The 22242-nt window shown below is 51.2% G+C and overlaps 12 protein-coding genes across 12 annotated transcripts; 3 read left to right on the top strand and 9 right to left on the bottom strand.

Moving 5' to 3' along the window:
• Positions 1-54: 54 nt before the first annotated feature.
• On the bottom strand, positions 55-1004 carry LAESUDRAFT_730389 (uncharacterized protein). Its single transcript, XM_040909821.1, has 6 exons — positions 982-1004; positions 731-868; positions 659-674; positions 552-600; positions 463-500; positions 55-407 (listed from the first exon to the last, which is right to left on the bottom strand). The coding sequence occupies exons 1-6, from the start codon at positions 983-985 to the stop codon at positions 161-163; spliced, it is 492 nt and encodes a 163-aa protein (XP_040759956.1). The 5' UTR covers positions 986-1004; the 3' UTR covers positions 55-160.
• On the bottom strand, positions 993-1963 carry LAESUDRAFT_431580 (uncharacterized protein). Its single transcript, XM_040902443.1, has 6 exons — positions 1779-1963; positions 1685-1719; positions 1459-1622; positions 1282-1343; positions 1129-1226; positions 993-1076 (listed from the first exon to the last, which is right to left on the bottom strand). The coding sequence occupies exons 1-5, from the start codon at positions 1838-1840 to the stop codon at positions 1196-1198; spliced, it is 354 nt and encodes a 117-aa protein (XP_040759955.1). The 5' UTR covers positions 1841-1963; the 3' UTR covers positions 993-1076; positions 1129-1195.
• A 2745-nt stretch (positions 1964-4708) lies between these two features.
• LAESUDRAFT_762976 (uncharacterized protein) lies at positions 4709-5966 on the bottom strand (the record flags this gene model as incomplete). The annotated part of the gene is made up of 4 exons (XM_040913179.1): positions 4709-4909; positions 4976-5458; positions 5604-5678; positions 5739-5966. The coding sequence occupies 4 exons, from the start codon at positions 5964-5966 to the stop codon at positions 4709-4711; spliced, it is 987 nt and encodes a 328-aa protein (XP_040759954.1).
• A 1322-nt stretch (positions 5967-7288) lies between these two features.
• Positions 7289-8292, bottom strand: LAESUDRAFT_431460 (uncharacterized protein). The gene is made up of 5 exons (XM_040902442.1): positions 8252-8292; positions 7995-8132; positions 7874-7938; positions 7727-7767; positions 7289-7671 (listed from the first exon to the last, which is right to left on the bottom strand). Exons 2-5 carry the CDS (start codon positions 8008-8010, stop codon positions 7425-7427), a joined length of 369 nt encoding a protein of 122 aa, XP_040759953.1. The 5' UTR covers positions 8011-8132; positions 8252-8292; the 3' UTR covers positions 7289-7424.
• LAESUDRAFT_601853 (uncharacterized protein) lies at positions 7993-8900 on the bottom strand (the record flags this gene model as incomplete). Its single annotated transcript, XM_040903069.1, has 3 exons — positions 7993-8132; positions 8396-8558; positions 8721-8900. Coding segments are annotated over 3 exons (483 nt in total), but the record flags the coding sequence as incomplete, so codon positions are not given.
• A 2023-nt stretch (positions 8901-10923) lies between these two features.
• Positions 10924-11590, top strand: LAESUDRAFT_815424 (uncharacterized protein; the record flags this gene model as incomplete). The annotated part of the gene is made up of 4 exons (XM_040914686.1): positions 10924-11031; positions 11084-11168; positions 11220-11519; positions 11582-11590. The coding sequence occupies 3 exons, from the start codon at positions 10924-10926 to the stop codon at positions 11354-11356; spliced, it is 330 nt and encodes a 109-aa protein (XP_040759951.1). The 3' UTR covers positions 11357-11519; positions 11582-11590.
• Positions 11591-12581: 991 nt separating this feature from the next.
• Positions 12582-13839, bottom strand: LAESUDRAFT_431320 (uncharacterized protein). Its single transcript, XM_040902441.1, has 3 exons — positions 13797-13839; positions 12765-13743; positions 12582-12711 (listed from the first exon to the last, which is right to left on the bottom strand). The coding sequence occupies exon 2, from the start codon at positions 13538-13540 to the stop codon at positions 12812-12814; it is 729 nt and encodes a 242-aa protein (XP_040759950.1). The 5' UTR covers positions 13541-13743; positions 13797-13839; the 3' UTR covers positions 12582-12711; positions 12765-12811.
• Positions 13840-14085: 246 nt separating this feature from the next.
• On the bottom strand, positions 14086-14439 carry LAESUDRAFT_762972 (uncharacterized protein; the record flags this gene model as incomplete). Its single annotated transcript, XM_040913178.1, has 1 exon — positions 14086-14439. One exon carries the CDS (start codon positions 14437-14439, stop codon positions 14086-14088), a length of 354 nt encoding a protein of 117 aa, XP_040759949.1.
• An 847-nt stretch (positions 14440-15286) lies between these two features.
• LAESUDRAFT_730378 (uncharacterized protein) lies at positions 15287-17255 on the bottom strand. Its single transcript, XM_040909819.1, has 11 exons — positions 17034-17255; positions 16940-16974; positions 16713-16876; positions 16536-16599; positions 16381-16481; positions 16223-16328; positions 15977-16114; positions 15905-15920; positions 15798-15846; positions 15709-15746; positions 15287-15653 (listed from the first exon to the last, which is right to left on the bottom strand). Exons 1-11 carry the CDS (start codon positions 17090-17092, stop codon positions 15413-15415), a joined length of 1011 nt encoding a protein of 336 aa, XP_040759948.1. The 5' UTR covers positions 17093-17255; the 3' UTR covers positions 15287-15412.
• A 317-nt stretch (positions 17256-17572) lies between these two features.
• LAESUDRAFT_730377 (uncharacterized protein) lies at positions 17573-18236 on the top strand. Its single transcript, XM_040909818.1, has 2 exons — positions 17573-18012; positions 18069-18236. Exon 1 carries the CDS (start codon positions 17595-17597, stop codon positions 17793-17795), a length of 201 nt encoding a protein of 66 aa, XP_040759947.1. The 5' UTR covers positions 17573-17594; the 3' UTR covers positions 17796-18012; positions 18069-18236.
• Positions 18237-19363: 1127 nt separating this feature from the next.
• LAESUDRAFT_762970 (uncharacterized protein) lies at positions 19364-19834 on the bottom strand (the record flags this gene model as incomplete). The annotated part of the gene is made up of 3 exons (XM_040913177.1): positions 19364-19592; positions 19662-19694; positions 19752-19834. The coding sequence occupies 3 exons, from the start codon at positions 19832-19834 to the stop codon at positions 19364-19366; spliced, it is 345 nt and encodes a 114-aa protein (XP_040759946.1).
• A 763-nt stretch (positions 19835-20597) lies between these two features.
• LAESUDRAFT_662359 (FMN-linked oxidoreductase) lies at positions 20598-22199 on the top strand (the record flags this gene model as incomplete). Its single annotated transcript, XM_040904983.1, has 5 exons — positions 20598-20736; positions 20799-20897; positions 20953-21489; positions 21543-21652; positions 21705-22199. The coding sequence occupies 5 exons, from the start codon at positions 20598-20600 to the stop codon at positions 22197-22199; spliced, it is 1380 nt and encodes a 459-aa protein (XP_040759945.1).
• Positions 22200-22242: the final 43 nt, after the last annotated feature.

Below are 22242 nucleotides of genomic sequence, written 5' to 3'. Positions count from 1 at the left end.
GCTATTTATGCTATATTGAGCGCATGCTTCGTGCCAGCTTAGCATAACATTTTGCTCGGATATCGCGATAGATCGCGACCGATAAATTATGTCAAGGTGCAAATTGGGGCTACAGCCAGAGTCGGCAATGTCGGAAACGATTGCAGAGCTTGTACGATGACTACTGCCCCTGCGCCAACTCGTAGGCCTCACAGTCCTCGCTTCCATTCTGCTCGTCCTCCATGCTATCCTCGACATCCTCAAAAACAAGAGACGTGTCCTGGAGCTCGGAGCCAAAGTTGCCAACCAGGCGAGAGGGAAGGTCTGGTGTGTCCACGGTGCTGTGAGAAATCGTATTCAAGCCCGCGCTGCCGAGAGACACCTGGCGTAGATTGAGGATGAAGCGTGACACCAGGACTGATGTCATTCTGATTGACTCGGTCAGCATGAGTTGAGCTGAATTGGGTATGGTCGGTCGCTTACGGTAGCAGGAAAATTGCGGCGCAGCCTGAATACCGACTCTGCTTTCACTTCAATTTAAAGTAGCCATGCACTCGTACGGGTAGACCTACCCCTGAAAACTGGGATTGGATATTGAAGATGTTGAGAAGTAAAAGGGCCCTAACGAACGGTGGAAGAACAGAGTCATGACAAGGCGCTGCGACAGAGTCCGACGTACATGAAGTGGAGCGTGCCTTGAATTCGCTGCTTGTAAGGTGTCACATGTATCCAGAGAGCAACACATACTCACCATCTCTCATCAGCATCGTCGCAATCGATCCTTTAAACCGTAACTTCCGCACTTCTATGGCGAGTCGAAATGTTTTGTACCAAGTCACAAGGACCACGATCAGGTCAGATACAGCCGGGCAGACGACCGAAGCGATGGCTGCAGGAATTATGCGTGTCAGAAAAATAACTCATCAGTCTTCAACTCACGTCTACACAGAGCAAGGTCAGACCTAGAAGGGCCGACGTCGCAGAAGTAGACGTGGCACTTACCCATATATCGTGACGTATGTAAGGGTTTTATAGTCACACACAGGATAGCTGCCTATGTAATCGACGAGCGTGTCTTGGACTTCTGTATATGCAACCTGCCCAGTGGTGCTCAACACACATATGGTGGCAGAGAACATATATACTCACGACGTTGTCGCCGACTTGAGCTACCCCCAGTAGCAATACCAGCAATGCAGGGACGACCTGGTGTCCGCTAATAGCATATGTGCGGAATGCGGAAAAGCCTAACGATTTACTAGTCAATCTCCTCATGAAATCTGAGGTCAAACAATCTCTGACTTGCTGTCACAGCCTGAAGAACAACACTTGTCACCTTGTTCAATATGTTGACAGCATCGCAGCTGCGACAATTAATCAATTGCGCTGAACATACGGTGCGGTCGTCGCCGCTCACCTCTATGCGTGCATAGATGGTGAGTGCTCGATTCTCTCGCAGCACGACATGACATGACTTACCAGTGGAGTATGCCACCAGACGACATTCAGTGCCAAACTAATGCCTTCCACCATGAGCATATAACGGTTAATAGCAAAGATGACCGTGACAGTGGTCAGCCTGGCTCCCCAGATGACATGAACCTCTTGAGAAAAAGTCACGATGTACTCGTAGAAGATGAGGGCTGAACATATCCAGTCTGTTAGTCAAGCTCGATCGTTTATAATGGTCCGACCCGGGGCGTACCAGCAGCTGCGAGATAGCAGTAGTTGTTGATGTATCTGTGACAGTGATCATAAATGCGTCGGTTGAACACCTCGGGAAGTATCATCTTCCTCACATTTGCTGAAAGTCAACCACTTCTTCCTGAGCCAGTAGGCTTGCGACAGACACGTTCGACATTGTAGAGGTATCAACGTCGGTGGCAACGGCCAATATAAGACAGAACAGTTCTCGGAGAGACTTTAAATATGCCCCTCAGGCTTGGCGCGCGACTCATCGTTATATACTGCCTGAATGACCAGACATCAACACAGAGGGTAAGGTTCAGATGGGGGCTTACGGATAGCGCAGGTATTGGATATTACTGAAAAGACCATCTCTCAAACAGAACAGCCATGCCAGATTATGATACATCTGGTTCTGTCAAGTGGAGTCCGGGTGCCGAGGAGTGTCGAGTCTAACTCGCAAGTCTCAAGTTGCGTATCGCAAGTCGCAACTCGCCGGCTCAGGACTCCACCCGCCGAGAGGCGCCAGTCAATCGAGCGATCGGCAACGGCTCACTGGCTTCCTCTACAATAATTAGTCATTTTCCTTGTCCAGTGCACAGGATGGCTCCAGGCTTTACGTAGAGGAATATGAAGGCAATCTTTATGCTACAACAAGATGCAAAGATTGTTGGGAGCGGCCGACTGACAGCACTTCCGGCGGTGAAACACGCACAACTCCAATGATTGGAGTGATACTCTTATCGAACATGACACTTGATGTGGATTTATTTTTGACGGTGGCGTGTCGAGACCTCAGAAGTATGTACAGTGACAAAGAGGTCCATTCGTCATTCACAACGACGAGCTCGACTTTTCAAAGTATGACATGCCTCAGGCCCGGTGAGACTTCAATCATTCTCCAAAATTTCTGCTGATGCTGAACTATTCACGAACATTTTCTCAGTACAAAATCAGGCATGTAACATTGCCTCCGTCACTGCGCTCGATGGCGTGGGCGATAAGCGCGAGGTTCCACTATGTCGCCCGAGGACGGCCGGACCTGGCGCCGTTCAGTTCTAAGCTCTCAAGACTCTCGAACACGTGGTAACGGGCGCCGCGTATTGAGGCTGAGCAACATACCAATTCTGAACCGCGCATAACAATGTTCCGTATATAATTCTGGTGACGGCGGTGGAAATCCTGAGGACCCCTTGGGTGTCGCATTGCCAATCCTCACGCGATGTTGTATGTTCTCAGATGCCTCGAGGCTCGAAGCCTTGAACGCCTTCTATTAGATGCCAAATAATTGTGACTCAAAGCACTCTTCGCGATCTGCCCGCGCAATATGTCTCCCTTCCGTCCCCCTCAGACTAAGTCGTCATCCGGTGAGTGACGTCTAGCTGAATGTGTTTGATATAGGAATTATGCTGATTACGCCCCTTAAGCCTATACAAGGTCGAACGCGAGCTCGTCTCTGACCTCTTATCCTGAATCTCCGTTCCGACAAGAGCGACAGCCGCTCGTGCACTAGCGCAACTCGTCTACTAGCCCCACGAACTACGTAGCCATTTTTCTCTCTGCATAGGCTAACGGGATCACAAGCACTACACCGCAGCAGCATACCGTGGGCGAACATGTGCCAGAATTCCTCTGTTATGTTGTACGCTTTGCATCTTTTTCAGCGATTATGGGCTTCTTCATATGGGCCATTCATAACTACGGTTTATGGATCGTGTTAGGATGTGTCCTTGCCCTTCACATATTTGTATCGTTTATTGTCGTATGCGGCTTCAAGATGCCCGTGGCGTTCTTGCTTGCATTTGGCCCGTCCGCATGGGCCCTCTACAAGGTGTATTTTACAGCATCGTTATTTGTGTAGTCGTACTTCACATCTTTAGTACCGGCTTCTCGACGTACACACTGGGGACAGCAAAGATCCTGTATGCGTATTGGACAACATCGTGGGTGATTGGTTAAATAAGCTGTGTTGCATTTACCCGATTCCGAGTTGCAGATCGTTCGCTGTGGTGTCTAGATTTTATAGCTCTCCACGCAAGTTCGCGGAGGGGTAAACCTGGCCGTCGGAGTTGCAGATGGTTTTCGCATCCGCGAACTTGGCTCAGGCTGAAGATTGTATGAAGGCCTATGACTAACATGATTCATGAATGCATGAAGCTTTGAAGCTTGAGACGGTTGTAAAGTTGTCCTAGAATTAACCGGTGACCCTTTCACGTTGACCTTTGCTCACTACAGCCGGTCAGACGGTGTAATCTGAATTGGCGTCGATAGCAAATCAGTCCAGGTCGCCATAGTACGCCCTCAGCAATGTTCTGCCTTAGATGACGCATCCCATTATTTATGTCAAACACTTACTTCCGAGCCGCATAAATACTGGACGCCCACATACGTCTTGCATCTGATAGACGCCAACGTCCCTGCAGTCGCTCCTAACATCGACTCGCCCGGCATACCCGCCATGCACCCTCCTGACCCAAAAACAGCGACTCAGACGATCTGCAAGAATATCGCAAATGGGGAGTGCGAGCACGACGCAGGATCGTATGCCTATCGGCAACTGCAGAGTTGCCAATTCAGCCATAGTACGATCATTGAACCTCCATAGCTCCAGCGAGCACGACCCTGCAGGGCTCCTCCCTGAGCTAGCATCGGCATTGACTTCAGCTAGGCCCCTCAAGAGGGCGGCGAATTTCTGTGATAGTGCTTCATATAATGCATGGAGGTTCGAAGGCAGAACCTTGTTGCTATTCATAAGCCGGAATTGCATGCGCTCAGATATGCTGCACTGGCAGGTCGCAGTTATCCGGCACAAGACGCCCTCGTAGGCAGCGATCGCTTCGCAAGCCGCACTGAAATTTGCTTTTAGCATGAATAAACGGCGCATATATGCAACCGAGACTCACGATTCGGAGTTGGATGACATCGAACACGCGCCAGTAGAGACAGACGAGCTTTATGATTTGCCGTCGTCATTGCCGTTTATTCCATCTGTCCCTTTCGCACCATCTGCTGCTTCCTCCTTCGTCTCACCAACCCACTCCTTCTATCTTTCCAAAGTAACCCGCAGCTCCTTTTCCATCGGAATCTCTTTGTCTTTCATCACAACGCCATACACCTCCACCAGAGCCCGCCTCAAGAATGGCACGAACACCTCCACATAGGCCGTCCCCGCTGCCCTCACCACCTCCAAATGCTTCTGTTCCTCTTCCCCACCGCCATTTAAATATTGTTCTGCCGCCGACAGCTTCTCTCATCAAGTGCAGGCAAATTTGTGAGCCCCTCCGCGAGGCAGTGCTCTAGTGTTCGCAACAGGTCGTCGAGCACTTCTACGAGAGCAAGCGTACGGAGGCTGTTGAGGCCTGTAGGAATGCATTTTGGCAGATTGTGCTAGAGCAGGGTACGAGACAAGTGTGGGCGGATGATCGTCCGGTGGGCCAGATATGACCGTATTCAATTTCGCCTTCGTAGGAAGCGGCGGAGAGGCAAGTGATGTCGAGGCCACGAAAACTGAGAAGGTCTGGCAGCAGATATTGCTAAGTTGGCTTGAGACCCGTTCGTACCGCTCTCCCTGCATGACCCAACCTTTCAGACCGGCATTTAATGGCCTCCTCAATTTCCTTTTCGGCACCACTCCACTCCACACCGCGTCAATGAAAATCAGCGCGAGCAGCGCCCTGAGATCCACCCCCACACGCGCGAAAGAGTTGGCACAGTAAACCAACTGTGTAAGCAGCGAGGTAGGTAAGGACGGATCAGGGATATGCGGAGGTCCTCGGAGCAGAGACAGCAAGTTCTGCAACCGGAGCATCGTAAATGTCGTCAACAGCATGCGCAATTGTGACTGGATTTCTGGCGACATTGAGTGCGCCCGATCCAGGAAGACGGCTGTGCACTGTTTGATAAAACCGTACATGTCCTCTCGCCACAGATTCACGTACCTCTTTAGATATCTCGCGCCTCCGTCTCGTGCTCTCTGCCGCCTTCTTCGCAATCTCGATAGTCTTGAAGGGGATCTCAAGGTACGCGCCTCATCCGGTGAGAAACATAAGCGCGAGCTCAGGCTCTATGACAACATCCATCTTGTGGAGGAAGCCAACCACGCAGAAGAGCGGGCGGAGCTTGGCCTGCTCGCTGTGCATGCGTAGAAGCTGGCCGAGCATCGCCTCCACACGCGCATCGCATTCGGCCTTGACGCACTGCACGAGCGGGTTGGAGGGGAAACACCTAGAGATGGAATTGGAGCGGTGTGCGAGAAGGAGAACATCGGCATAGTTGTGATTCCTGACAGAGAAATCGAGCATCGTAGAGCTTGCCATCATGCTCGAGGACGAGTGCGGCTTTGCGTCGCTCCTTCGCGTGTGTCTTGCGCGAAGGAACGCACAGAAGTCTTGAGGGCTGGAGGGGATGAGATGGGAGCATCGAGGAGGAGGATGGCGATGACAGAGAGGACATTCGTGAGCTGTGTCGATTATGATGATAATTCGGTCGGCTGAGCTTGCAATTCAGCAAGAGGAGGAGAGGTGAATTTCGCGAGATAGCTCACTGCATCATGCAATGCCAAGGTCGACGATGAAGATCCACCAGTAGAAGACGAAGCTAGCAGTTCGGAAAGGGCAGGTATATCAGCGAGACTGGTATCTGCAGGTAGCAAGCTCGACCACTCAGTACACTCAGTACGTCCGCCTTGATAGAGCAATCTGACGGAGAGTCAAAGCACCGCGGTCAATATGCTCTGCTATATTTTCGAGCAGAGACCGGCTATAATGTTCGCAAGTCTTGGGTATTCAGTTGAGCTCGAGCTGGCAGACCTGAGTTCGGTCGTCCTTCAGGTAAAGCTCTTCATGCACATGGAAGTTGAGGGACGAGCGTGTACAGCGCCAAACAGCACGGGCGCCTTCTCGAGTTCCCTGCTCACCTCTTGTCCATCACCCAACGGCCCCGCTACATTCAGCTCATATGCGACACCTGCCGGCTCCGTTGGACGTCATTTGAGTTGATTTCTCATGAATGGCTCTTGTTATCCGTGCCGCACGATCACTTTCTAACAGTTGCGAAGAGTACTACGGAGCAACCTGTCAAGTACGAGCAACGTCGAGGATTGATACTGCTCCTTCAAGGATGGACGTCGCAGCTGCTTCTATCCGCCAAATCCTAAGGTACAGACATCAAGGAATGTAATACGTAGAATCGCGATCATAAGTCGTGCGTCGCAGCGCAGCAATGACGGTATGTCATTATCTTGTTTTGCCAATAGTCTCCCGCTAAGGCACGACGAGGATCTGTCTAGAGAGGCATGATCCCGTGGGACATAGCCAGTTGTTCATCCATGGCGTCGAATACCGAATGCACTAGACGGCAAACTTGGGAAATGGTCTGCCTTAGTTGCGGGAACGGCGGATCATCCTGTCTGTTCTGCTTGGGCTGCTCGCACCTTGGCCGACGGCCTGAGAGATCGACGCTTTACCGCAATGGACTAAACATCTGCTAGATTTCAGACGTGCAACAGATTGATCGCTGCTACCAATTCACCGACTTTGGTCTATGTCTCGGATAACATTCAGCGTTGTGGCGGCGAGATACAGCTTGTGACCCAGTGAATCTCCCTCTTGCTGTTTATGCTATAATGAATGTATGCTTTGTGCCAGCTTAGCATAACAATTTGCTCGGATATCACGATCGCTGAATTATGTCAAGGTGCAAATACGGGTTACAGTCAGAACCGGCACTTCTAAAACGATCGCATATAGCTTGTATGATGACTACTGCACCTGTGCTAACTCGTAGGTCTCACAGCCCTCAGTGATACCCTGCTCGTCTTCCATGTTATCCTCGATATCCTCGAAAACAAGAGACGTGTTCTGGAGCTCGGCGCCAATGTTGCCAAGCAGGCGAGAGGGAAGGTCTGGCGTGTTCAGAGTGCTGTGAGAAATCGTATTCAAGCCCACGCTGCCGAGGGACACTTGGCATAGGTTGAGGATGAAGCGCGACACAAGGATTGACGTCATTCTGATTGACTCGATATGCATGAGTTGAGCTGAATTGGGTATGGTCAGTCGCTTACGGTACCAGGAAAATTGAGGCGGAGGCTGAGTACCGATTCTGCTTTCACTTCAATTTAAAGTAGCCATGCACTCGTATGGGTAGACCTACCCCTGTAAACACATATTGGATATTGAAGATGTTGAGAAGTAAAAGGGCCCTAACGAACGGTGGAAGAACAGAGTCGAGACAAGGCGCTGCGACAGAGTCTGACATACATGAAGTGAAGCGTGCCTTGAATTGGCTGCTTGTAAGGCATTGCATGTTCCAATAGAGCAACACATACTCACCATCTCTCAGTAGCATCGTCGCTATCGATCCTTTTATCCGTAGCTTCCGCACTTCTACCGCGAGTCGGAATGTTTTGTACCAAGTGACAAGGACCACGATCAGGTCGGCGATAGCTGGGCAAATGACCGTGGCCAAGTCTGCAGGAATTATGCGTGTCAGAGCAACAATTCATCGGTGACCTTCAAACTCACATCTAAGCAAAGGAGGGTCATCCGTAGGAGTGCCGATGTCGGAGAGGTGGACGTGGCACTCACACGTTCTGCATCGCGTTGGACCCTAATTGATCGTATGCACAGACTGGATAGCTGCCAACGTTAATGACAAACATCTGTGACCTTTTTACATATGCAGACTGCGCAGAGGTGCTTAACAGACATGTAATGGCGGAGAACATATGGACTCACAATGTAGTATCCACTGACTTGAGCTAGCCCCAGTAGCAATACCAGCAATGCAGGGACGACCTGGGGTCTGCTAATAGCATATGTGCGGAATGCGGCAAAGCCTAACCATTTACCAATCAGTCTCTTCATAAAATTTGAGGTCAAACAATCTCTGACTTGCTATCTCAGCCTGAAGAACAGCACTCGTCACCTCGTTCAATAGGTGGACAGCCTTGCAGCTGCGACAATTTATTAACTGCATTGAACATACGGTGCGGTCGTCGCCGCTCACCTCTGTGTGCGCGTAGATTGTGAGTGCTCGATTCACTCACAGCACGACACGGCATGACTCACCAGTGGAGCATGCCACAACTTGAAGACGGAACTCAGTGCGAACATAACGCCTTGTACCATGAGCATATATCGGTTGATGGCAAAGATGATCGTGACGGTGGTCAACCTGGCTCCCCATATAACATGAACCTCTTGAGGAAAAGTCACAATGTACTCGTAGAAGATGAGGGCTGCAAATATCCAATCTGTTAGTCGAGCTCGATCGTTTATAGTGGTCCGACCCGGGGGCATACCAGCAGCTGCGAAATCGCAGTAATTATTGATGTATCTGTGACGGTGATCACAAACGCATCGGTTGAATGCCCCGGGAAGTATCATCTTCCTCACATCTGTTGAAAGTCGACCACTTCTTCCTGAGCCAATATGCTTGCGACAGACGCGTTCGACATTGTAGAGCTATCAATGTTGGTGACAATGGTCAACGCAGAACAGAACAGTTATCAGGGACTTGAGGATGCCCATCGGCACGCGACTCATCATTATATAATGTCATATTGACTGGACATGAATGCAGAGGGTAAGGTTCAGATGGGAGCTTACGGATAGCACAGATATTGGATATTGCTGGAAAGACCATCTCTCAAATAGAACAGCCATGTCAGATTATGATACGTCTGGTTCTGTCAAGTGGAGCTCGGTGGTCGAGGAGGGTCGGGTCTATTTCCCAAGTCTCAAGTTGCGCATCGTTGGCAAGTCGCAAGCTCAGACCCGAGAGGTGCGAGTCAACTGAATGATCAGCAATGGCTCAGATTCCTCCAGACCCTATGCAGAGGAAGATTAAGGCAAATTGTATGCTACAACGAGATGCAAAGATTGTTGGGAGCGGCCGAGCGACAGCACTTCCGGTGAAACACAGTGGCTCAACGCGCCGACCAGCGCCAAGCGAGGGCTGAAACAGGGCCCCCGATGGCACCTGGTTGACATCGGAATGATACTCTTGTCAAACATGACACTTGACGTGGATTAATTTTTGATGGTGGCGTGTCGACACCTCAGAAGTATGTACAGTGACAAACAGGTCCAGTCGTCATTCACAGCGACAAGCTCGACTTTTCAAAGTATGACATGCCTTGGGCCCGGTGAGACTTTAATCATTCTCCAAACTTTCTGCTAATGCTGAACTATTCATGAACATTTGCTCAATACGTGATCAGGCATGTTAGTAACACCGCCTCCGTCACTGCGCTCGATGGCGTGGGCGATGAGCGCGAGGTTCCACTATGCCACTCGAGGACGGCCGGACCTGGCGCCGTTCAGCTCAAGCTCTCAAGCACGTAATACCGGGCGTCGCGTACTGAGGCTGAGCAACATACCAATTCTGAACCGCTCAATAACAATGTTGCGTGTATGATTCTGGTGACGGCGGTGGAAATCCTGATCAAGGACCCCTTGGGTGTCGCATTGCCAATCCTCACTGCGCGATGTTGTATGTTCTCACATGCCACTTCGAGGCTCGAATTCAGCCTTGAACGCCTTCTATTAGATGCCAAATAACTGTAACCCAAAGCGCTCTTCGCAGTTTTCCCGCGCAATATGTCTCCCCTGGACTCAGAAACCATGACTCGTACAATCTGCCCACACATTGCATTTTATGGGAGAGGTGGTGACACTACAGGAACGCACGACTACCGGAAGCTCTGCGCATCACGGTATAGCCACACAATCATGGATGTCGCACAGTTGGAAGCTCTTGTGGATGCCGCGAATCTCATCGTTGGTGTCCCCGCGTACAATTCCAGTGGTTGGCGGCTCTTGCTCACGGAGCGCACCAACGGCTGTCATTAAGCCGCCACTACTCGTACGATCACGGTCGAGGACTTCCTCATCAATGTCACCACCAAGAGTCTTGAAAACAAAAGGGCGGCTGCCGCTGATATGATTAACTCTCCGCGGATGGCCAGAAGGGTCTATCTCTAATCTCCAGCTTTGAACATTATATCGGTATTGATGATTCCGAATTGACAGGGGGACACGTATTGGACTCTGTGTAGGAACAACAGCGATGGGCTGTGCCCCAACGGCAGCCGCTGTCCGAATGATCATTCACGTATGCAACGCATCGCTGGTAACACGCATCACAGGGATGTCCGTCGTCTATGTTTCAATCACATATGTCAATCACGGTTCCTGGCATGTCGTCACGAAGGTTAGAGCGCATCAAGACGACACAGGCCCTTTAAATGCTCCCACGATGCTACCCGTCCCCTTATTTACTGCGGACCAGAGCCTTGACAGGGCGTTGCGGAAGATCGAGTCGAAAATGGCGCGGCGTGATGACCCTGCTTTGAGTAGAACTGCAGTGTGTTTTCAGGACTCAGAAGGTCTCATCCCATATTCAGTTTTCTCCCCAGCCTGCTCAAGTTCCCAGCGAACGTCCGCCGCCATATTTTGCTGTTCAAGCGCCAGCTCCCGCTGACGAAAATTATGGAACATCGGGTGAGTGATGTCGGCGTGGAGTGTGATTGGTCACTCATATGTCTGACTCAGCTATATCCTCGAGCATGTCTGTTGCGACGCAGCATGGCAGAGCCTCATCAGTTATACAGCTTATAGATATCCCGCAGTATGGTGCGCAACGGTTCCGTTCGACTCCGACTCCGCCGTCTCCCGGTGAGCGACATTGAGTTGAACGCACGTAACGCGGGAATCATGCTACTTATGCGTCTCAAGCCTATACGAGGTCGAACACGAGCTCGCTGCCGAGCAAGTAGCCTGAATCCCCGTTCCAATAAGTGCGACAGCCGCTCGTGCACTCGAGCAACTTGTCTACTAGCACCACGAAATATGGTAGCCATTTTTCGCTCTGCATGCGCAAGTAGGCTAACAGAATGATGGGCACTACATTGCAGCAGCAAGCGGTGTGCGAACATGTGTCGGAATTCTGCGGTTACCTTGCAGGCTTGGGTTTTTTGTCTGGGCCATCTACAACTATGGTCTATAGATCGTGTTAGGATGTGTCCTTGCCTTTCAAATGCTTGTATCTGTTATCGTCGAATACGGCTTCAAAGTCACCGTTGCATTTTTGCTTGTATTCGGCTCGTCGGCGTGCGACATCTACAACATGTACTTTACAGGATCGTTGTTTGTTTAGTCGTACTTCAGATCTTTAATACCGGCTTCTTGACGTTTACACCCGGGATAGCAAGGATCATGTATTAGTATTGTACAATAACGGGTGATCGCGTCAATGAGCTGTGTAACATGATTTGTTCATATATCCAATTCCGAGTTGCAGGCGGTTCGCTGTGGCGATTAAATTTCATAGCTCTCGCCGTCGCGGAGTCGTAAATTTAGCCATCAAGAGTTGCCGATGGTTTTTGCTTCCGCGAATTTGCTCAGCTGTGAGTAACATGATTCACGATGCATGGAGCAGTGAAGTTTGAAGCTTGAAGTCAAGGATGTTGTAAAGTTGTCCTAGAATTGACTTCTTCTCGTTGACCTTTGCTCGCTACAGCCGGTCAGACGGGTCCAATCTGACGAACCAGTGCAGACCGCCCTAGTATGCCCTCAGCAATGTTCTGCCTTCGATGACGCACCGCGATACGTATATGTCAAGGACTTACTTCTGAGCCACATAAATACTGGACGTCCGCGCATGCCTTGCATCTGATTAGTAGACGCCAACGTCCCTACAGTCGCTCCTAACATCGACTCGCCCGGCATACCCGCCATGCACCCCCCCTGACCCAGAAACAGCAACTCGGACGATCTGCAAGGGTATCGCAAATGGGGAGTACGAGCACGACGCAGGACCGTATGCCTATCGGCAACTGCAGAGTCACCGATTCAGCCATAGTACAATCATTGCAACTCCATAGCTCCAGCGAGTATGACCCTGCAGGCTCCTCCCTGCGTGAGCATCGGCACTGACCTCAGCTAGGCCCTCATAAGCCGGAATCGCGTGCACTCGGATATGCTACAGGTCGCAGTTATCTGGCACAAAATGTCTTCGTAGGCAGCGATCGCTTCGTCAGCTGCACTATGTTTTCTTTTAGCATGAATAAACGGCGCATATATGCAGCCAAGACTCACGATTCGGAGTTGTATGACATCGAGCACGCGCCAGTAGACAGACGAGCTTATGATACGCCGTCGTCATTGCCATCCACACCATCTGTCCCTTCCACACCATCTGCTACTTCCTCCCTCTTCTCACCAACCCACTCCTTCCGTTCTTCCAAAGCATCCCGCAGCTCCTTTTCCATCGGAATCTTTTTGTCTTTCATCACAACGCCATACACACCCTCCACCAGAGCCCGCCTCAAGAATGGCACGAGCACCACATAGACCGTCCCCGCTGCGCTCGTCGCTTCTAAATCCTTCTGTTCCTGTTCCTCACCGCCCGTTGGATATTGTTCCGCCCCCGACAGCTTCCCTCGTGCAAGTGGAAGAAGATTTGCGAGCCCCTCCGTGAGGGAGCGCTCTAGTGTTCGCAGAAGGTCGTCAAGCACTTCTACGGGAGCATGCATATGGAGACCTTTGAGAGGTGTAAGGAATGCATTTGTGTAGGTTGCCAGAGCAGGGTACGAGACAAGTATGGGCGGAGGAACGTTTGGTGAGCCAGATGTGACCGTATTCAATTGCGCCTTCGTAGGAAGCGGCGGAGAGGCAAGTGAGGTCGAGGCCACGAGAAACTGAGAAGGCCTGGCAGTAGACGTTATTAAGTTGGCTCTAGACCCATTCGTACCGCTCTCTGTACAGGACCTCGACCTCTCAGACCGGCCTTTGGTGGCCTCCTCAAATTCCTTTCTAACACACCTCCGCACCGCTTCAACGAAGATGGGCATGAGCAGGGCCCTGAAATCCATCCCCACATGCGCGAAAGAGTTGGCACAGGAAGTCAAGTGTGTAAGCAGCGATTAAAGTAGGGGAGGGATCAGGGATATGCGGAAGCATCTCTCGAGAAGAGACAGCAAGTTCTGCAACCGGAGCGTCGTAAATGTCGTCAGGAGCATGCGCAATTGTGACTGGATTTCTGGCGACATTGAGTGCGCCCGATACAGAGAGACGGCTGTGCACTGTTTGATGACACCGTACATGCCCTCTCGCCACAGGTCCACGTACCTCTTTAGATATCTCGCGCCTCCGTCTCGTGCTCTCTGTCGCCTTCTTCGCGATCTCGATAGTCTTGAACGGGCTCTCAAGGTATGCACCTCATCCGGTGAGAAACACAAGCGCGAGCTCAGGCTCGGTGAGCACATCCATCTTGTGGAGGAAGCCAACCACGCGGAAGAGCGGGGGGAGCTTGGCCTGCTCGCTGTGCATAGAAGCTGGCTGAGCATCGCCTCCACACGCGCGTTGCATTCGGCCTTGACGCACTGCACGAGCGGGTTAGCAACTTGGAGGGAAAACGCTAGGAGAGGGAATTGGAGCGGAGTGCGAGAAGGAGCACATCGGCATAGTTGTGGTTCCTGACGCAGAAATCGAGCAAGAGGAGTAGGGACAGCACGGCGTAGAGCTTGCCATCATGCTCGAGAACGAGTGCGGCTTTGCGTCGCTCCTTTTTCATTTCGCGTGTGTCTTTCGCGATGGAACGTGCAGAGTTCTCGAAGGCTGGGAGGTATGAGATGAGAGCATCCAAGGATGAGGATAGCGATGACAGAGAAGATGTTCGTGAGCTGTGCCAATGATGATGATAATTCGGTCGGCTGAGCTTCCAAGTCAGCGAGAGGAAGAGAGGTGAGCTCTGCGAGGTAGCTCGCTGCATCACGCGATGCCTAGGTCGAGGACGAAGATGCATCAATTTAAGACGAAGCTAGCAGTTGAGGCCTGAGTCCCTCAAGCGCCAAACTGCACGGGCGCCTTCTCGAGTTCCCCACTCACCTCTTGCATCTAACGTCTCGCTGACTCCTGAACGCTACATTCAGCTCATATGCGACACCTATCAACTCCGTTGCACGTCATTTGATGTGGCTTTTTATCATGAACGGCTCTTGTTATCCGTGCCGCACGATCTCTTTCTTACAGTTGCGAAGACTACTACAGAGCAACTTGTCAAGTACGAGCAACGTCGAGGATTGATATTGCTCCTTCAAGCATGGACGTCATAGCTGCTTCTATCCACCAAATCCTAAGGTACAAACATCAAGGAATGTAATACGTAGAATCGCGATCGTAAGTCGTGCGTCGCAGCGCAGCAACGACTGTATGTCATTATCTTGTTTTGCCAATAGTCTCCCGCTAAGGCACGACGAGGATCCGTCTAGAGAGGCATGCATCTCCTGTGGGACATAGTCAGTTGTCCATCGGCGTCGAATACCGAATGCACTAGATGGCAAACTTGGGAACTGGTCTGCCTTAGTTGCGGGAACGGCGGATCATCCTGTCTGTTCTGCTTTGGCTGCTCGCACCTTGGCCGACGGCCTGAGTGATCGACGCTTTGCCGCAATGGTCTAAACATCTGCTAGATTTTGGACGTGCAACGGATTGATTGCTGCTACCAATCCACCGACTTTTGTCTATGTCTCGGACAACATTCAGCATTGTGGCGGCAGGATGCAGCGTTTGACTTGGTGAATCTCCCTCTTACGGTTTATGCTATAATGAATGTATGCTTTATGCCAGCTAAGCATAACAATTTGCTCGGATATCGCGATCGGTGAATTATGTCAAGGTGCAAATGCGGGTTACAGTCAGAGCCGGCATCGCTGAGAACGATCGCGTAGCTTGTACGATGACTACTACATCTCCGCCAACTCGTGGACCTCACAGCCCTCAGTGATACCCTGCTCGTCCTCCATGTTATCCTCTATATCAAAACCAAGAGACGTGTCCTGGAGCTCGGCGCCAAAGTTGCCAACCAGGCGAGAGGGAAGGTCCAGTGTGTCCAGGGTGCTGTGAGAAATCGTATCCAAGTCCACGCTGCCGTAGGACACCTGGCGTAGGTTGAGGATGAAGCGTGATATCAGGATTGATGAGATTCTAATTGACTCGGTAAGCATGAGTTGAGCTGAATTGAATTTGGTCGGTCGCTTACGGTAGCAGGAAATTACTGGCGTAGCCTGAGTACTGACTCTGCTTTCACTTCAATTTACAGTAGCCATGCACTCGTATGGGTAGACCTACCCCTGTAAACACATATTGGATATTGAAGATGTTGAGAAGTAAAAGGGCCCTAACGAACGGTGGAAGAACAGAGTCAAGACAAGGCGCTGCGACAGAGTCTGACATACATGAAGTGAAGTGTGCCTTGAATTGGCTGCTTGTAAGGCATTGCATGTTCCAAGAGAGCCCCACATACTCACCGTCTCTCATCAGCATCGTCGCGATTGACCCTTTTATCCGTAGCTTCCGCATTTCTACCGCGAGTCGGAATGTTTTGTACCAAGTGACAAGGACCACGATCAGGTCAGCGACAGCTGAGCAAATGGCCGCGGCCAAGGCTGCAGGAATCGTGCGTGTCAGACCAACAACTCATCGGTGACCTTCAAACTCACACCTAAGCAAAGGAGGTTATCCGTAGAAGTGCCGACGTCGGAAAGGTGGCACTTACATGTTCAGTGCCGCGTTGGAGATGCGGCCGTTCCGTTTCCATTCACAGACTGGATAACTGCCTATGTAAGCGACGAATGGGACTGACAGTTGTGCATATACAAACTGCGCAGAGGTGCTTAACAGACATATGACGGCGGAGAACATATGGACTCACGATGTAATAGCCGCCGACTTGAATAAGCCCCAGTAGCAATACTAGCAATGCAGGGACGACCTGGTGTCCGCTTATAGCATATGTGCGGAAGGCGGCAAAGCCTAATCATCTACCAATCAATCTCTTCATGAATTTGAGGTCAAACAATCTCTGACTTGCTGTCACAGCCTGAAGAACAACACCCGTCACCGCATTGAATAGGTTGACAGCATTGCAGCTGCGACAATCCATCAACTGCATTGAACAAACGGTGTGGTCGTCGCCGCTCACCTCTGTGTGCACGTAGATTGTGAGTGCTCGATTCACTCGCTTGACGACACGGCATGACTTACCAGTGGAGTATGCCACAAGACGGCATACAGTGCCGAACTGATGCCTTGTACCATGAGCATATATCGGTTGATGGCAAAAATGACCGTAACAGTGGTCAACCTGGCTCCCCATATGACGTGAACCTCTTGAGGAAAAGTCACAATGTACTCGTAGAAGATGAGGGCTGGAAATATGCAGTCTGTTAGTTGAGCTCGATCGCTTATAGCGGTCCGACCCGGGGGCATACCAGCAGCTGCGAGAGAGCCGTAGTTAGAGGAGTATCTGTGATAGTGATCGCAAACTGGTCAGTTGGATGTCTCGGGAAGTATCGTCGTCCTCACTGGTCCTGTAATTTGTCCACGTCCTGAGTCCACATGCTTGCAGCTGACGCGTTCGACATTGTAGAGGTACCAACGTCGGTGACAACGGTTAATGCAAAACGGAATTGTGGGAGTCGGAGAGACTTACAATGCCCATCGGCGCGCGACTCACCTTTATATGATGGGGCATGGAGGCAGAGAGTAAGGTTCAGATGGGGGCTTACGTATAGCACAGTATTGAAGATTGCTGAAAAGACCATTGTCTCACATGACATGTCTGGATCTGTTCACTGGAGGCCACATTCCATGCGCCCGTATCTACTTGATCAGATACTAATCAATGTCTTGAATACAAGGCACACATAGTTACTATAGCCATGAGATCTTCGCATGCTCTTTGCTCTTTCATACTGATCCAGACACGGCAGACATGATGCAAAGCATCGGCGGACCGCACAGGCGGGCACGCCTCTCCACGGGCCAGCCAACCCCAAAGCCAACGTTGCCACCAGGTGCTGGCCAGATGCCACGCAGATCCTCAATAAACACCTTCCGGGCGGCGGACATCAAGACTTCGTGTCCATGTCGGGCCTCGCCAACCCTCTCCCGACCCACGCCACATCGCCACGCTCCATTGCGCCTGGTGTCCACCTCAACATGACTCGGCCTTGCAAGTCGCCTGAGTCAGTGTGGTATTTCTCCATTTTTGTAGTTACATTCGCTGTCGCTACCACCTCATCTTTTCAGTTGACCTACGCGATTTGGGCCTTCCGCCCTCCATAGTGCACCGTGTCCCCCTTTTGGGCATCCCTGCGCGCAACATTTGTCGCCCCGTCCTTGTTGTCACTGCCCACTCGTTATTCTGCCCACTAAACCCCGCACGGCCTGCTTCCTTGGGGAGCCTTCTTTCTTCCCCCCCCCTTCCGTTACCCGTGTAACGTTTGACCCACTCTTCCTGACGCCGGGACTGGCCAACCGCGATCTGTAAATCCAGTCTGTGGTAAATCTTCCAACAAAAGATGTTGTCACATGTTTTGAAGCGTCCCCTTCCATTAGATGCCAAATCACTCTGACTTAGAGCACGCTCTCCGCAATCCACCCACGCAATATGTTCCTTCCTGACTCAGGCACCGCTACTCGCATGATCTGCCCACACACTGCATATTGCGGGAGATGTGGTGCCAGCACAGGAACGCACGCTCGCGGGAAGCTCTGCGCATCGCGGTATGTCATACGATCATGGATGTCCGAGTCGCGCGATTGAAAGTTCTTGTGGATGCCACGGATCATGCTGCGTCAGCCGCGAGCTTCTGCTAGAATACATTGCCGGAAGGGACGTCTTTATGTCCCCGCGTGCAATCCCAGTGGTTAGCGGCTCGTGCTCACAGAGCGCGTCAACTTCGGCGATTATGTGGCCGCCGCTACTCATACGATCATGGTCGAGGGCTTCCTCATCAATATCGCTACCAAGAGTCTTGAGGACAAGGTGGTTGCCGCTAGCATGCCTAACTCTCCGCGGATGGCCAGAAGGATATGTCTTCAATCTCCGGCTTTGAACATTATATCGGCACTGATGACATTGCATTGACAGGGGAACACGTATCGGACTCTGTGTAGGAACAACAGAGACGGGCTGTGCCTCAACCGCAGCCTTTGTCCGAATGATCATATTTGAGTCGAAGATGGCAAGCGTGACGCCCCCCGCTTTGGGAAGCACAATTGTTTGTTTTTAGTACTCGGAGGACTTCGCCAGCCTGCTCAAGTTCCCGGCGAAAGCCCGCCGCCGTAGCATTCTGCTCTCCAAATGCAAGCTCTCGCTGACGAACAGTATGGAACATCGAGTGAGTGACGTCGGTGTTTAATGCGATTGGCCGCTCATATGTCTGACTCAGCTATTCCTCGAGCATCTCTGTTGCGACGCAGCATGCCAGAGTCTCAAGATCTCAATAGTCATACAGTCAACAGATACGCCGCAGTGTGGAGCGCAACGTTTCCCTTCGCCTTCAAATACTCCGTCACCCGGTGAGCGACGTTAAGTTGAATATGTTAGATGAAGGAATCCACTTTTTCGAAAATTCCATGGACAATGTGTGAGCAACACGTCTAGCAGTTCACCATTTTTCAGACGATCTGCCCATTTCAACGAATTAATGCACATGTTAACAAGTCTGCATGAAGGTTCAATATGTTAATAGCGGTCATTAGAGCTATGTTTGTTTGTCTGTCGTAAGAGAAGAGAGAACCTGTCTATTTCTGATGAGCTCTCATGAGGTGCTCTTCCACATCCACTATTACGCGGAGGCAGAGCCGTCCATGAGATATTCTCTTCCGAGCACATCCTTGAGGTGATATCAAGGGTTGACCATGTAAACACCGATATAGCTCGCCCCAAAATTGCCCCATGCGTCCCTTGCTTCTCCTTCGCCCAGAATACCACGGATACGTTCAACAGCCGCGACGGTGTCACTGACGACAGCCTGAAGTGTCTCCGGAACAGACTTTCTGGTTACAGATGCACGCTCTTGGATGTAGGTATCCGTATCCCCAGCAAGCTCCTCCTTGTAGAGAGACAGTGTATCACTGCGAAGCGAGGCAATCAGTATGCAGCCACATTGTCAGAATCGCTCTCGAATGTGTGGCTCACTTCACGTCGTGACGTAGTTCATATAGAGCATAACATCCCTGAAGAGGAGAAAATCAGTATCGCAAAGAATTCGCACTGTCACGTCAGAGACTTACGAGATGGCCTGCATGAACACTGCGTCGGAGAACCGAGACTTGTCCCAGATGAAGCAAGCGTAGGCTTTCGTTGTGGTGTTCATGCCCACTTATACTCCACAAACTGGAGAGCATAAGGCCACAACGGCAACCCGCTAGAATCTAGAATTTCAATCGGTTGTAAATGAACATGAATGGTCTGTCTGCGCCTCGGCGTAGCGAAATGGTGACCACGTAGAAATGTGAATAGCAGAAAGACGAGAATCCATGAATCGGGTTTTTTACCGTATGTTCTTGATTATACTGCAGCGCCGGGCACTGGAGAAACCATTGGGCGCGAGTGCATAAGCGTCTATCGAGTAAGTTAGAAAGAAACTCTCACTGTTATTTACGACTTGCAGAATGCTGCAAAGTATCAAGAGTGACCGTGCACCAGTTCGATGGGCCGCCCAATGAATCTACAACCAATGCGTGTCAAATTGACATTTGGGTCATTGACATTTGGGCTTACTGCTACAAAGCCTTCTTTCAGAGCCATGGTTTTGACGTCGCGGACTGCTTAGCCACGGAAGAAATCCAGGAATAAGTGCAACACGCTATATAACAGCGTGAGCATAGAAATTACTTCCACCTAGAATTTCAGCAGTCTGTGAGCAGAGGATAGCACTCTGTCCTATCGCGACCGCGAAGATGTGGTAGCCTGTTTCATAGCAAGCGCCACTACCAATACACTTTGCTGACTAAGCCGAGAGTCCAGGAGGGCCACAAAGACTTACCAAATTGTTTTGCATCGCCGCTCTACGCATGCTTAGAATCTGCCTTGTGGCATTTCGACGCCCAAATATCAAGATACCATCGTCTCTGCACATGTCCAGACGTGCTCATTCATCCTCTCCTCCGTCTTCTCCCCGGCTGGCGAAGCGACCAAGGCTTGATTTCGAGCCATTAACATCGGAGGACTACAAGAATGGGATTGTGCTCGCTCCCATGGTCAGATCCGGCGCATGTGCGACCGCTCATCTTACGACATATACCGTGTTTTCTGATCCATGAATACCTTCTTTGCAGTACCGACCCGGTTATACGCATTGAAGCATGGAGCCTCTCTGGTGTGGGGACCGGAGACTATCGACAAAGCTATTTTGCACACGACCCGGGAAGTTGACCGTGAGCGTTGACTATCAGTTCTTGCTTTTGAATCGACCCTCACATCTCAGATTAGCATCGACTGGTGTGATATCTTACGTTGGCAAAACCAAAGCGATCTTCACTACCCATCCCATTGAGAAACCTTACTTGATCTACCAAATCGGCTCGTCCGACCCCGAAACCGCAGTGCAGGCAGCGAAGATGGTCATGCAAGACGTTGCAGGCTTTGACTTGAACTGCGGCTGCCCGAAGCCGTTCTCGACGCACGCCGGGATGGGTGCCGCGTTATTGAGCAATCCAGACCTCCTATGCTCCATCCTCACTTCTCTCCGAGAGGCGATGCCGCCAGAGATCTCCATCTCTGCGAAGATCAGGCTGCTTCCCACCCAGGAGGAGACGTTGAAGTTGGTCGAGCGGATAATCGACACGGGTGTGAGCGCGCTGACGGTCCACTGCCGCACGCGCAGCATGCGCAAGCGCGAACCTGTGCTGATCGAGCGGTTGCGCGAAATTGTGGAGTTCGTCGAGCGACTGGGGCGCGGGGTGGCTGTCATTGAAAATGGCGACTGTGAGGGCTTTGAGGACGCGCTACGCATACGACAAGTGACAGGTGCGTTCCGGACTCCCCGATTACATTTACTGTGTGAATGATCTCGGATACAGGAGCACATTCGGTAATGATTGCCACTGCTGCTGAGGCCAATCCGACTTGCTTCTCTCCAACACCTTTGGTCGACCTTGAGAAGACTTTCATTCCTGCATACATCCGGCTAGTTCGTAGTCAATTCTATACTATCTGTGTTTGATGCTGATCCACGCTCATAGTGCAAACACCTCAATAACCACTGGTCGTCGACCAAGTTCTGCACCTCCCAGTTCAAAGGTCCGCACGTTACCGCGTCGAAAGCGGACCTCAAGGCAATTCGCGATGCCATCCAACATGCGAAGTGCTACGAAGACATGGACGCGCACGCCGTGCCCTGGACAGGCGAAGAAGAGTTCCAGGAGATCGTCAACGTGCTCGAGAGCCGGAGACGACCATATGCGCCACTGCTTCTGCCACCGACGAATAGCACGACTGAGACTTTTGAGACCCAGTCGCAGCAGGACGAGATGCAGATCTCACAGAACACAACACCTGTGGAGGTGGATGATGATCTGAAGACGCCACCAATAGGCACGCCGGACCCGTCGGTACTGCGAGCACCGCTGATGCCGGCGAACGAGCTGCGGATGCCAATGCCCGCTTTCATCACAGGCGAATTGACGACCCCCACTCCGACGCCCAGCGCCTCGCAGTCTACCATGTTCTTAGTATAATGGGCCCTTATCACTGTGTATAGACCATTGTATCGTGTCTCAT

Source organism: Laetiporus sulphureus (assembly GCF_001632365.1).
Source record: "Laetiporus sulphureus 93-53 unplaced genomic scaffold LAESUscaffold_50, whole genome shotgun sequence".
In the NCBI taxonomy this organism is placed as follows: Eukaryota; Fungi; Basidiomycota; class Agaricomycetes; order Polyporales; family Laetiporaceae; genus Laetiporus; species Laetiporus sulphureus.
Note: the sequence above shows the minus strand (reverse complement) of the source record. Positions and strands in the feature narration are given on the sequence as shown.